The sequence below is a fragment of the Mobula hypostoma genome, chromosome 21 (genome assembly GCF_963921235.1).
Source record: "Mobula hypostoma chromosome 21, sMobHyp1.1, whole genome shotgun sequence".
Lineage (NCBI taxonomy): Eukaryota > Metazoa > Chordata > Chondrichthyes > Myliobatiformes > Myliobatidae > Mobula > Mobula hypostoma.
This window is the reverse complement of record NC_086117.1, coordinates 58,135,147-58,149,243: the sequence shown is the minus strand read 5'-3', so window position 1 is coordinate 58,149,243 and position 14,097 is coordinate 58,135,147. Positions and strand designations below refer to the sequence as shown.

Below are 14,097 nucleotides of genomic sequence, written 5' to 3'. Positions count from 1 at the left end.
CAAAAGGGGATACGAGAGGATCATGGGACAGGAGGTCCGGGAAGAAAGACGGGGGGGGGGGGTGACCCAGAGGATGGGCAAGAGGTATATTCAGAGGGACAGAGGGAGAAAAAGGAGAGTGAGAGAAAGAATGTGTGCATAAAAATGAGTAACAGATGGGGTACGAGGGGGAGGTGGGGCCTTAGCGGAAGTAAAACACAAAACAATTGATTGCATAAGTATTCATCACCTTTAACATGACACACCAAATCATAACTGGTGCATCCAATTGACTGTAGTAAGAATACATCAGTATCTGAAAGGTCCGACTGCTGGTGAGTCAGTATCCTCGTAAAAACTACACCGTGAAGACTAGAGAACACTCCAAGCAACTCCACGAAAAGGTTATTTCTCAGGTCAGGAGATGGATACAAGAAAATTTCGAAGTCGCTGAATGTCCTCTTGGAGTACAGTTAAGTCAATCATCAAGAAATGGAAAGAATATGGCACAGCCGTAAATCTGCCTTGAGCAGGCAGCTCTCAAGAACTGAGTGACTGTGCAAGAAGGAGACTAGTGACGGACGCCACCAAGAGACCTATGACAACTCTGGAGGAATTACAAGCTTCAGTGGTTGAGATGGGAGAGACTGCACATTCAACAACTGTTGCCTGGGTGCTTCACCTGTCACAGCTTTACAGGCGAGCGGCAAAAAGAAAACCAGTGTTGAGAAAAGCTCATATGAAATCCCAGCTAGAGTTTGCCAGAAGGTATGTGAGAGACTCTGAAGTTAGCTGGAAGGTTTTATGGTCTGATGATTCTAAAATCGAGCTTTTTGTCCATCAGATTAAACCCTCGCTGTAAGACAAACACAGCACACCATCAAAAACACACCATCCCTACCATGAAGCATTGTGGTGGCTGCATCATGCTGTGGGGATGTTTCACTGCAGCAGGCCCTGAAAGGCTTGTGAAAGGTAGAGGGTAAAATGAATGCAACAAAATACAGGGAAATTCTGGATAAAAACCTGATGCAGTCTGCAAGAGAACTGTGACTTTGGAGAAGATTTGTTTTCCAGCAAGACAATAGCCCCAAGCATAAAGCCAAAGCTACACAGGAATGGCTTAAAAACAACAGAGTTAATGTCTTGGAGTAGCCAAGTCAGAGTCCAGACCTCAATCCGATTGAGAGTGTATGGCTTGTCTTGAAAAGGACTGTTCACTCACGATCACCATGCAATCTAACAGAGCTTGAGCAATTTTGTAAAGAAGCATGGGGAAAAATTGCAGTGTCTAAATGTGCAAAGCTGATAGAGACCTATCCACACAGACTCAATTGGTGCATCTACTAAATGCTGACTTAAAGGGGGTGAGTAATTATGTAGTTATTTTGGTTTAATAATTACAGTAAATTTAGATTAATTTGTAGAGATTTGTTTTCTCCTTAATGCAAAAGAATCTTTTCTATTGATCTGTGTCAAAAAGCCAAATTACATCCCCTGTGATTCAATGTTGTAAAACAATAAAAATATGAAATCTTCCAAGGGGATGAATAGTTTTTATAAGTACTGCATATATTTCTTCTCAGCTGTGGCTGGCAGCTCATCTAGGAGAAGGAAAACTCTGATCTCCAACCTCCACTGCCTTGTGGAAAAGGGTTTGGAAGTAAACACCAAGGAAAAATCCAGAGCTGGACTTACGACAGTCTTACGTTGAGTTCAACGCTGACAGGCAACTCCTGCAACGCTGCTGGTGCCAAACTGTATTAGTGCCATTTCTTTGGATTCTTCAGCTGCATGGGAGGGGGGTGACTACTACATGGGCAACTGCTTGCTCTCCATATCGTACTGCCTTGGTTTGCGTATCACGTAAATAGCTGGATTGCAACGTCCATGGTTGACCCTGACCAATGGAGGGCCTCAAATTAAATAAGCAGTGCAAAAGAAAAAGAATTACTAAGATAGGTTCATTGTACTCATGAAATCTGATAGCGGTGGGGGGAAAAAAGTGTATGTCTTCAGGCTGCTGTACCTCTTCCTTGTTGGTAACAATGAGAAGAGAGCACGTCCTGAATCACGGGGGTCCATAATGATTGATGCGGCTTTTTGGAGGCATCACCTTTTGAAGATGTCCTCGATACTGGGGAGTTCAGGGCCCATGACGGAACTGGCTGAGTTTATAACTTTCTGCAGCATTTTCCTGATCCTGGGCAGAGATCCCTCCCCTTATACCAGATGGTGATGCAACCAGTTAGAATGGTTTCCACGGCACGTTCCCCTTTCTTACCTGCCAGGTGAGCAGTGGGTAGATAGCTGCTGTGGTGATGCGGCGGTGGGCCAAAGGTGGTTCCAGCTGGGTGTGCATTACCTACAAGGTGCATTAAAAAAATCACTTTGGTTAAGTAAAGGATAAAGGAGTGAAGAAATATTGAAAGCAACAATCCATCAATACAGTTAACTAGTCATCTGAGGATAGAGATACATGAGGTCATTTCAGTGAACACACTCATACAGTTCAAATTATTACTACATCATCAACCCAGGAGGCAGCACTGTGTTGCAATGGAAACCCAGCGAAACACATCCACTGCTCTGTATTCACATGACGGATGGAGGCTGTCATTTTCCAGTCCACCAAGATTTCAGGACATACCTAACAGATGAGAACCCTAGTGATGGATTTCAAATGAGATCGCTTACAAAACTTTTGTAGCACACAGGATAGCAGCCAGGCAATAATGAAGATCCAGAGAAGCTTGGAGAAATACTGCAAACTGGCAGATTGTTATTGAACACTGTGTTGGCTAGTCAGCCACCCATCTGTCTTATGGACAGCTACTCAAAGTCAACGTGCCCCAAGGATATCAGCAGATCTACAGTGGCTTGAAGGGACGTCCAATGTGCCAGTAGCAGTCAGGTGAAATGTATAGACTGAAATCATTTGATGGTAATACAAGTTAAAATTTTTTGTGTTGCTACAAACCACTGATGTTCAAGAACCTCTTAAACATACATGCAAAAGATAGGCATCAGATTCTCCATTGTAGACCATAAAATATAGGAGCAAAATTAGGACATTTGGGTCATTGATTTTCCCTCTCAGCCCCTGCCTTCTGCCTTCTCCTGGTATCTCTACACACACTGACTACTCAAGAATCTATCAATCTCTGCCTTAAACATACCCAGTGATCTAGCCTCCACAGCCACTTGAGGCTATGAATTCCACAGATTCACCACTCTCTGGATAAAGAAATTCCTCCTCACCTCCTTTCTAAAGAGACATCTTTCTACCCTGAGGCTGTGTCCTCTGGTCTGACACTTCCTCCACCTTAGGAAACATCCTCTCCACATCCACTCTATTGAGGCCTTTCAACATTCGATAGGTTTCAATCAGGTTACCCATCATTCTTCTGAATTCCACTAAGTAGAAAACTTACAGGAGCCTTCAGACGCTCCTCATATGACAAACTTTTCAATCCCGGAATCATTTTCACGAACCTCCTCTGAACCCTCTCCAACGTCGACACATCCTTTCTTAGATAAGAGGCCCAAAACTGCTCACAATACTCCAAGTGAGACCTCACCAGTGCCTTATAAAGCCTCAGCGTTACATCTATTATATTGAAGTTACAAGATAAAAATAGTCAGAGAAACCTAGATGGAGAACAGTGTTGGAAGCATTAGGGGAGATAGCTTGGTATGTAACAAAATGATAGGTGGAGCAAGCTAGGACTTTCTCTTTGGTATGAAGGAGGCTGAGCCTTACAAGGTGATAAAAGACATAGATGGAGTCGATAGCCAGAGACTTTTCCCAGGGCAAAAGTTGCTAATATGAGAGGAGCATAACTTTGAGGTGATAGGGGGAAAGTATAGGGGATCATGTCGGAAGTAAGTTATTGTGTTTTTTTTTTACATAGAGAGTGGTAGGTGTCTGGAACGCCCTGCTAGGAGTAGCAGTAGAGGCCTTGGTTGTAGCGACGACTAGGTCTCAAGCTGCGGGCTTGCCTGCTGCTGTTGTCCAAATGAGGAGATGCCAGAGGTAGTGTAGTGTGGTGTCCATGTTTGGTTGGGGGCTGGCTGCTCCGGCCAGTGCTGCCCTCTAGTGTTCCACCATGGAATGACAGGCTGGATTGCCAGGAGCTGTACCATCAATTTGCATGTCACCAAGGGACTTGGATTTTACATGTGTTTTCTTGTAAAACAATGTGTTTTTTTCTCTCTCTCCCTCTCTCACTATTTTGAATGTATGTTGTGCACCTTGCCCCGGAGGAACACTTGTCTTGTTCGACAGTATCCATGTATGGTTTGAATGATAACTAAACGATTTGATTTAAGACAATAAGACATAGCAGCAGAATTAGGCCATTCAGCCCACTGAGTCTGCTCCGCCATTCCATCATGGCTGATCCCAGATCCCACTCAACCCCATACACCTGCCTTCTCGCCATATCCTTTGATACCCTGACCAATGAGGAAGCGATCAATTTCTGCCTTAAATATACACACAGACTTGGCCTCCACCACAATCTGTGGCAGAGCTTTCCACATGTTTACTAGTAAAAAAATCCCTTTTTGCCTCTATTCTAACAGGCCGCCCCTCAATTTTGAGGCTGTGCCCTCTAGTTCTGGACACCACCACCTTAGGAAACATCTTCTCCACATCCACCCTATCTAGTCCTTGCAAAATTTGGTAGGTTTCATAGAGATACCCCAGCATTCTTCTAAATTCCAGTGAGAACAGGCCCAAAGCTGCCAAACGCTTCTCTTATGTTAATTCCTTTGTTCCTGGAATCATCCTTTTGAACTTCCTCTGGACTCTCTCCAATGACAACACATACTTTCTGAGATATGGGGCCCAAAACTGTTGACAATACTCCAAGTACGGCCTGATTAGTGTCATATAAAGGCTCAGTATTATCTCCTTGCTTTTATATTCTACTCCCCTTGAAATAAATGCCAATGTTGCAATTGCTTTCTTTACCACAGACTCATCCTGGGAAATAACCTTCTGGGAGTCCTGCATGAGGACTCCCAAGTTCCTCTGCACCTCTGATGTTTGAACCTTCTTCCCATTTAGATAATAGTCCATGCTATTGTTTTTTTTTTACCAAAATGCATTATCATACAGTTCCCAACACTGCATTCCATCTGCCGCTTTTATGCCCATTCTTCCAATTTGTCTAAGTCCTGCTGCAATTGCATTACCCACCTACCCTCTCCATCAATCTTGGTATCATCCGCAAACTTTGCCGCAGAGCCATCAATTCCACTATCTAAATCACTGACAATCAATGTGAAAAGTAGGGATCCCAATACTGACCCCTGAGGAACACCACTAGCCACTGGCAGCCCACCAGAAAAGGCCCCTTTTATTCCCCCTCACTGCCTCCTGCCTGTCAGCCATTCCGCTATTCATCCCAGTATCTTTCCTGTAGCATCATAGGATTTTATCTTGTTAAGCAGCCTCATGTGAGGCACCTTATCAAATGCCTTCTGAAAATCCAAGTAAATGACATCCACTGCCTCTCCATTGCCCATCCTGCTTGTCGAAGAATTCTAACAGATTTATCAGGCAATATTTCCCTTTACAGAAACAATGCTGACTTTGACTTATTTTATCATTAGTCTCCAAGTACCTTGAAACCTCATCCTTCATGATTCCAACAAATCCCCAACCACTGAGGTTAGGCTAACTGGCCTATAATATCCTTCTTTTGCCTTCCTCCCTTCTTGAAAGAGTGGAGTGACATTTGCAAACTTCCAGTCTTCCAGGACCATGCCAGAATCAAGTAATTCTGGAAAGATCATGACCAATGCATCCGTTATCTCTTCAGCAACCTCTCTCAGGACTCTGGGTTGTAATCCATCTGGCCCAGGTCCACCTTAAGAACTTTCAGTCTGCCTAGCTCTTTTTCCTTTGTGATAGCAATGGCGGTCACTCCTACTTCCTGACACTCATGGACCTCCGGCACACTGCTAGTGTCTTCCAGAGTGAAGACAGATGCAAAGTACACATTAAGTTAATCTGCCATTTCCTTGTCCCCCACCCCTCCCTCACCATCATCATTTTCCAGTGATCCAATATCAACTCTCGCCTCCCTTCTACTTTTTATATAACTGAAAAAAACTTTTGGTATCCTGCTTTACATTATTGGTTAGTCTGCCCTCATATTTCATCTTTTCCCTTCTTATAGCTTCTCTAGTTGCCTTTTGTTGGATATTAAAAGCTTCCCATTCATCCAACTTCCCATTCACTTTTGCTGCCTTGTATGCCCTTTCCATGGCTTTTATGCAGTCCTCAACTTCCCTTGTCAGCCACAGTTGCCTACCTCTGCCATTCGAGAACTTCTTCCTCTGTTGGACGTATCTATCCTGCGACCTGTGAACTATTCCCAAAAACTTCAGCCATCTTTGCTCTGCCATCATCCCCACCAGTATCCTCCTCCAATCTACCTGGGCATGCTCCTCTCTTATGCCTCTGCAATTCCCTTTATAACCACTGTGATACTAATACATGTGAGTTATGTTTCTCCCTTTTAAATTACAGTATGAATTCAATCATACTATAATCACTGCCTCCTAGGGGTTCCTTTACGTGAAGTTACGTTAAGAAACCCTTAAGACACATGAATGGTAGATAAATGGAGGGCTACATGGTAAGGAAGGGTTAGATTGACCTTACAGTAGGTTAAAAGATTGGTGCAACATTGTGAGTCGAAGTGCCTGCACTGTGCTCTATGTTCTATGAAAGGAATCAGGAAGTTCAGTACTGTAGAACTCAAGTGGCAGAAGGCTTGGTTCCCCGATGACAGAGCAGAAGGGATAAGGATTTACAAGAAGTCATGATTAAAGAGAAAAATAAATGATAGAAGTGGGATAGGACAAGACTATTCAGACAATTGGTCTTTTCACATAAATGGGGGAAGATGATGCTACATTAACCAAGGAGCCAAGAACTAGAAGATAGTGGTTTATCAGGAGAGGGGAAAGATTTAATGGGAAACTCAGTGGCAATTTTTTTGTACACGAAGCGTGATAGGTGCATGAAATGTGCTAAGGGTTGAGGCAGGTACAATAACAACTTTTAAAAGACAGTTTGACAGGTCCATGGTTAAGAAAGGTTTGGTAGGTGTGGTCCAGATCTTCATCAGCATGGGGCAGCTGAGCGTAGAGCCTGCTTCGGGATGACTCTAATTCTGCTTGGTGGATCGTAATCGCCAAATAGAATCTTGTTCAGCTGACACTATTTTGGGAGTCACGCTCTGGCTAATGAAATCCCTTTTCATCTCCATTCTAAATGGACACCCTTCTATTCTGAGCCTGTGCAGTCTGCTCTTAGACTCCCCTACCATAAAAAACAACCTCTCCTCATCTGCCCTATTGAGGCATTTCAATATTCAATAGGCTTCAATGAGATCTCTGCTCACTTTTCTGAATTCCAGTGAGTACAGGCTCAGAACTGTCAAACACTCCTCGTATGACAAGCCTTTCAATGCCACTTCCTAAGAAGATTAAGGCAAATGAGCCCCCCCCCCACCACCCCCAATCTTAACTGAATTTTACAGGAGCACCACTGTGAGTGTCCTGACAAGCTACATCTCCATCTGGTATGGGTGCAGCTGAGTATCCCTACATAGGATTGTGAAAACGGATGAGGCAGCTGTCTCCCTACCATCCATCCAGCATCCGCTTCGACTTTCTACCATCAGGCAAGAGACTTCAATACATGAAAACAAGAATGGTCAGGATGGGAAACAGTTTCTTTCCCCAGGCCATCAGGCTTCTGAACTCCCTGCTACATTGTATTAGAAGTCTCACCGGATAATTTGTTCTGTACCCTACAATATTTAATTTATGCACTTTACTTTGTTTATTTATGCATAATTTATCTGTAGATTTGATCCTGACTGTCCTAAACTGTTGTGCGTTATATGCGTGTTATGTGTACTATAGTGCTTTACACCCTGGTCCTAAGAAATGTTGTCTCATTTGATGGTATACATATGTATCGTTAAATGACAATAAACTTGACTTGACTTTTGCATGTTGGGACAGGAAAATCTAAGTCATTAAAGTTGGAGTGATGTGTATGTGTAATACAACACTGTCATCATAAAAAAAAACTAGGGAAAAATGATTAAGTTTGGTATCTACTTTGTGAAGTCTGTACACCAAGAACTAAATAAGATCACAGAGATTGATTGAGATAGAAACTAAACAAGGGTAAAATTTTAACCTAGGACCTGAGAGATGCTAAATAATCAGATAGTCTCTGTTTATTTAATAATACTTTTAATAAGATTTGTATTTTTTAAAGAAACTCATGTATTTTTCACACTCACTGGCAGAAAGCAATATAGCAGCTAAACTAACAGTTCATCACTTTCTCATTTTTCATTAACTAAGTATTAGCACATTACCCACATGATGCAATTGTTTTAATTATGTAGGCTATGAACTAATTTATCACTAAGGAATTTTCTTTATCTATAAAAGTGTTAGATTTTTCAGAGGCACTATCTTTATTCCTTTGTCTTAATTCCCCTCAGCATAATTTTTCAGCCCTTTATTTAGTATTTGTATATTTGTTAAAATCAACTGAAATCTTGTAATTAAGATGGCTCGTCATTCCTGACTTCTGGAAAAACCCCAAGGATCAGAAATTAAACGGGGATCTGACATCTCCAAAGAGCGAAACAACTAATTTGAATGAAGCAATCTCTATTCACAGCTAAACTGTTGATCACAGCTTCAATGGCAGGGAATAAGTTCAGCACAACACACACACAAAATGCTGGAGGAACTCAGCAGGTCAGGCAGCATCTATGGAGAGGAATAAACAGTCGATGGTGCAGACCCAGATCCTTCTTCAGGACCGGAAAAGAAGGTGGAAGATACCAGAATAAGAAGGGTGAAGGGGAAGTACAACAAGGTAGAAGGCAGATGGATGGGGATGGTTGGGATGAAGTGAAAAGCTGGGAGGTGATAGGTGGGAAAGGTAAAGGGCTGGAGAAGAAGGAAATATGATAGGAGAGGAGAGTGGACCATGGGAGAAAGAGAAGGTAGATTCAGCAGACGCTTCAACAGGGGTAAAATAAAAATCAGAAGTTCTTCACCAGGTTACAGTCTTCTAGGCCATTATGGCAAAGGTAGAGTGACAAAGATGACTGCACTGCCTTGTGTAGGAAGCTGCACAGTGCGAAGGTCACTACTGGATGAAATGCCCAAACAGTTTCATACCTGTGCTTGAGAAGAGAGGCCTGGCCAGGTCGTGAGGATACGAAAACCCCGGAAACATTCCAGGTGCAGGTGGCCGACTAAACAGGTCCAGTTTACCCCCTATTTCAAGTTTGTGATGGTCCATTGACATTTGTTGCTTTCGAATTATGCAAGTTAATAAAAAGAACACCAAAAACAAAAAAATTAGTCCATCATAAAATTTTGTTCAAATTCTTATACCTAAACAGATAAATGCATCAAAAAATTACCAAGAGGAGCTCCTGGAAATCACCACAAATATATGCAAATGGTAAGCATATTGATGTCTGTTTGTTTATTTATTTATTTATTCAGAGACACAGCATGGACAGGCCCTTTCGGCCCTCCTGGCCTAATAACAGGACAACTTACAATGACCAGTTAACTTAATAACCAGTACACCATTGGACTATGGGAGGAAACCCACACGCACTCACGGGCAGGAACGTACTAACTTGCTTACAGAGGAGGTTGAAATTGAGCTCCAAACTGACACGCCGAGCTGTAATAGCGTTGTGCTAACTACTATGCTACTGTGGTGCCCACTGGTCGCAAGAAACTCCACAGAAAACACAACAGATGAATGTTGATTGCAGCTAAGGGTTATATACATCACCAAATTTACACTGCTTTAATTGTTTTAATATTAACTATTTAACATTCTTATTGATTGGAATGTAGAAGATTGAGAGGAGATTTTATATAAAATTATGAGGGGTACAGACAGGGTAAACGCAAGCAGGCTTTTTCCACTGAGGTTGGGTGGGACAACAACTAGAGGTCATAGGCTAGGGGTAAAAGGTGAAATATTTAAGGCAAACATGAGGGGAAACTCTTCACTCAGAGGGTCATAAGAGTGTGGAATGAACTGACAGCAGAGTTTGAATAGATAGACACATGCATGGCAGGGGTATGGAGGGCTATGGTTCGGTGTACGCAGCTTAAATAGTTCAGCACAGAGTAGATGGGCTGAATGGCCTATTTCTATGCTGTACTTTTCTACAACTCTATATGGGGTGGGTGGGGGGAGAGAGCATGCAACATTTGCCAGTTTTAGCATAGTCAAGTCTCTTTGCAATACCTTTAATTTTTGCTGGTGATGATAGATTTGCCAGGCAATTTGCACGTGAACAGCACACCATTTCCCAGGCTTCTGTAAGACACAAAAGCACAACAGATGGTAAAAGATACATCTCAGCCATAGTAACAAAAACATGGAAATCCGCAACCTAATGAAATATAATGTAAACCAGTCACACAATATGGCAAGCAAACAAAAAGAAGCAAGAATTGAACTTCAGCCAAAAATATTCTTCAAAGTTTGCTGCTGGTTAGTTGAGAAAGCATGAATCCAGGATTCCTTTCCAATGAGATGGTTTAAAGCAGAAATACATGAAAGAGAATATAGACTAGGATCAAATATATCCAGTTTTGAGATAGAATGTGACCTATATATTCTACATGAACTAGCTAACTACTTCCATATTTGGGAATGAGACTACAGGGCAACACCAAGATGCAACATTTTCCCCGCAGAGATCACAATTTCCATTTATGTTGATGTAGAAATCACCAAGCTCAGTCCTTCACTTATGGCAAAAACCTGGTTTCTTTCTTTGTGGAATTCTGTCTTTATCTGGGCAACGGAGATTTTAATATGCAGAGAACGTCACTTGATAAGAACTACACTCAGTTAGGTTAGGTACATCTGCTCTTTAATCAGCCAATTATGTGGCAGCAAATCAATGTATAAAAAGCATGAAGACGTGGTCAAGAGGTTCAGAGCAAAATCAGAATGGGGAAGAAATGTGATCTAAATGACTCTGACCATGGAATGATTGTTGGTGCCAGATGGGATGGTTTGACTATCTCAGAAACTGCTGACCTCCTGGGATTTTCACGTGCAGTAGTCTCTAGAGTTTTACAGAGAATGGTGCGAAAACCAAAAGCATCCAGTGAGCAGTTCTGAGGGCAAAAATGCCTTGCTAATGAAAGAGGTTAGAGGAGAATAGCCAGACTGGTTCAAGCTGACAGGAAGGTGACAGTAACTCAAATAACCATGTTTTACAGCAGTGGCATGCACAAGAGGATCTCTGAACGCACATGTCGAACCAGCAGCAGAAGACACGAGTGTGATTTTATTTACTGCTGCGAGCAGTCTTCTCCACAGGTCACAAGCTCAGTCTTACAAAGATGTTCATAGTTTAATGAACAGGATGGCTCTGCTTTACTGTGGACTACGCCAGATGCCAAAATGAGCCATTGAACTACGTGGCGTAAAAGGGATGTGGGTCAAAAAGGTGGTGTTAGCATGTGGATAAGTCCTTGTGGCTGTATTGGAAACATCTTCCAGAATAAAAACAAGAAAATCTACAGATGCTGGAAATCCAAAGCAAAATATACACACACACACAAAGCTGGAGGAACTCAGCAGGCCAGGTAGCATCTATGGAAAAGAGCTAACAGTTGATCTTTTGGGCCGAGACCCTTCATTTTGATGAAAGATCTTGGCCCAAAATGTCGACTGTTCACTCTTTTCTGTTGATGCTGTCTGGCCTGCTGATATCTTCCATTAATAATTTTTTTCACAAAATTAGGTTGTAGATCTTCTTAAATGACCTTTAAAATTTTTCTAAGGTGTTAAATTATTAGTTATAGCTGAAATAGAAAGCAGTCGTTCCACACTGGAAGGTAAATCCTACAAATTCACTAAGCAGCTCCTTGTTTGCTGATAAAACACCCCTTAATGTCTTGTCCTCCACAGACGACTAGATTTCCTGTGTACACAGCACCACAGGAGACTGTTATCCTAACATCCATTCGGTAATGATTACTTCCTGAGCCCAATGACATTTGGATACTAGATCGGGCACGAATTTGAGATGAAGTCTGAGAACGTGTCTATTCCAGATAAGACAGTCATTAGAGCACAGAACTGATCTCTCACTGACCGAGACCAAAGCAATCACTATTCCTAATTTTTAGCCAAACATTAATTTTTATACTGTAGCAAGTTCAAAATATTTCTGCAATACTAACATTTCATCAGAAGTGGGAATATATTTTGCTCCCTTGAATCCTCTTTCTCCCAGAATATTTATGTCATTATTTATTAGTGTTAGAAACATTGGTCACACACTGGTTCTCACGCAGAAGCGTTGGATAAACTAGAAATCATGAAGAAAGCATTCTGTGCTTCACATATAAAGTCTGTTAAGATTGAAATGATTTAAATATTCCTGCTGATTGTGTCTATCTAGAAGATAACAGATTACTTATTTGTGTGCCCGGGAGCCTGCTAATCTATGGCTAATTGCAGACTCCAATTTCTTGGGAGGATGTAGGGAGTAAAATGGGGGCCAAAAATACACCCTTCTCAATAATGGTTTTCACATCGCCCAAATTGGTCAGAGAAGACACGAAAGAGATTTGGCGACAAAATACTTCAAGTATATTGCGAGCAGTTTTGCAGAGCTTCAATGGCTGAAAAGGGAAGAATTTGGGAGCGAATCAAGTTTACAAATAAAGATGATGGCAGTGGTTGTAACTTCTAAGGTTTTGCTGTTAACTCATTAGCCATTCCGAGTAGAAGGGGGAGATGAAGTAGATGTTCAGACAATCAAAGGAGTAACAATCTCATCTGGAAATTTCATGAAGAGTCAGAGTATATCAAGGATATAACTGGTAGCACCAATTCCCAGATCAAAACCTTTCAAATATTGAAAGACCTAGATAAAGTGGACATACAGAGGATGTTTCCAGTAGTGGGGGAGTCTAGGACCAGAGGGCACAGCCTACGAATACTAGGAAGCATCTTTAAAACAGAGATGAGGAGGAATTTCTTTAGCCAGAGGGTGGTGAATCTGTAGAATTCATTACCCCAGATGGTTGTGGAGGCCAAGTCATTGAGTATATTTAAAGTGGAAGTTGAAAGGTTCTTGATTAGTAAGGGTGTCAAAGGTTTATGGGAAGGTGGCAGGAGAATGGGGTTGGGGGGGGTTAAAAAAATCAGCTATGACAGAAATGACAGAACAGGCTCAATGGGCCAAATGGCCCAATTCTACTCCAATTGCAGCTTGGAGCATTCTGGAGTTTGGAGTTCAATTCTGGCGCTGCCTGTGAAGAGTTTATACATTCTCCCCATGAACTGCATAGGCTGCCTCTGGGTTCTCAAAGATGTTCAGGTTAGTAGGTTAATTGGGCATTGTAAATTGTCCTGTGATAGGGCTTGTGTTAAATAGATGGGTTGCTGGGTGGTGCAGCTCACTGGGCCGGAAGGGCCTGTTCTGCGCTGTATCTCTAAACAAATAAATGTCTTATGGTCTTATCTGGTTTTAGAAACCAGACCGGTTTTCCTCTCTCATGATGAAGGATGTTACTTGTTTTTGAAGAGCCAGAATATTTCCAGGGCTGCCCTGAACTGGCCTTTGCTGGGAAAGATTCATCACCAGCTGTGCTAAGTTCTGAACCAATACCTTATTCAAGTTATACTTACGCCCAGTTGTTTTTGAGGTAGATTAACCCTTTTGAGTGGGAGCTGGAAGAAAACAGTAAACAAAAATGAAACACTGAATGCTTCATGGATGAAACTATGTCACAAATAGATGTCTTGAATATTTTTTTAACAATCTGATCCACAAGTTTCTCAATTGGTCTTCCATGGAACTGGCTAAAGAAGTTGTAGACTGAAGAAAAGTGTTCAATGGGAAGACAGAAAGCCTTGCTGAAGTGCATACAGTTTTTTAAGTCAGAATGTTTTCATAACTCCATTATCAGTTGCCAGAAAGTGAAAGAACTTCATGGTGTTTCAAAGAAAGGTTGTATTCACACTGCCTGAGCCGGTGACCACAAAAATACTTTCAG

At 42.0% G+C, this 14,097-nt stretch overlaps 1 protein-coding gene across 15 annotated transcripts in view; it reads right to left on the bottom strand.

The window, feature by feature from the left end:
- Positions 1-14,097, bottom strand: part of fbrsl1 (fibrosin-like 1) — a 1,030,575-nt gene that overhangs the window by 17,233 nt on the left and 999,245 nt on the right. For 11 of the 15 annotated variants that reach the window (XM_063074086.1, XM_063074091.1, XM_063074083.1 and 8 more), the window contains 4 exons: positions 13,730-13,771; positions 10,316-10,387; positions 9,217-9,352; positions 2,264-2,344 (listed from right to left, as the gene is read on the bottom strand). In XM_063074086.1, the coding sequence (XP_062930156.1) occupies positions 2,264-2,344; positions 9,217-9,352; positions 10,316-10,387; positions 13,730-13,771 (331 nt within the window). The remainder of the gene's footprint in view (positions 1-2,263; positions 2,345-9,216; positions 9,353-10,315; positions 10,388-13,729; positions 13,772-14,097) is intronic. The other 4 variants (XM_063074090.1, XM_063074085.1, XM_063074093.1 and 1 more) reach the window with 1 other exon arrangement.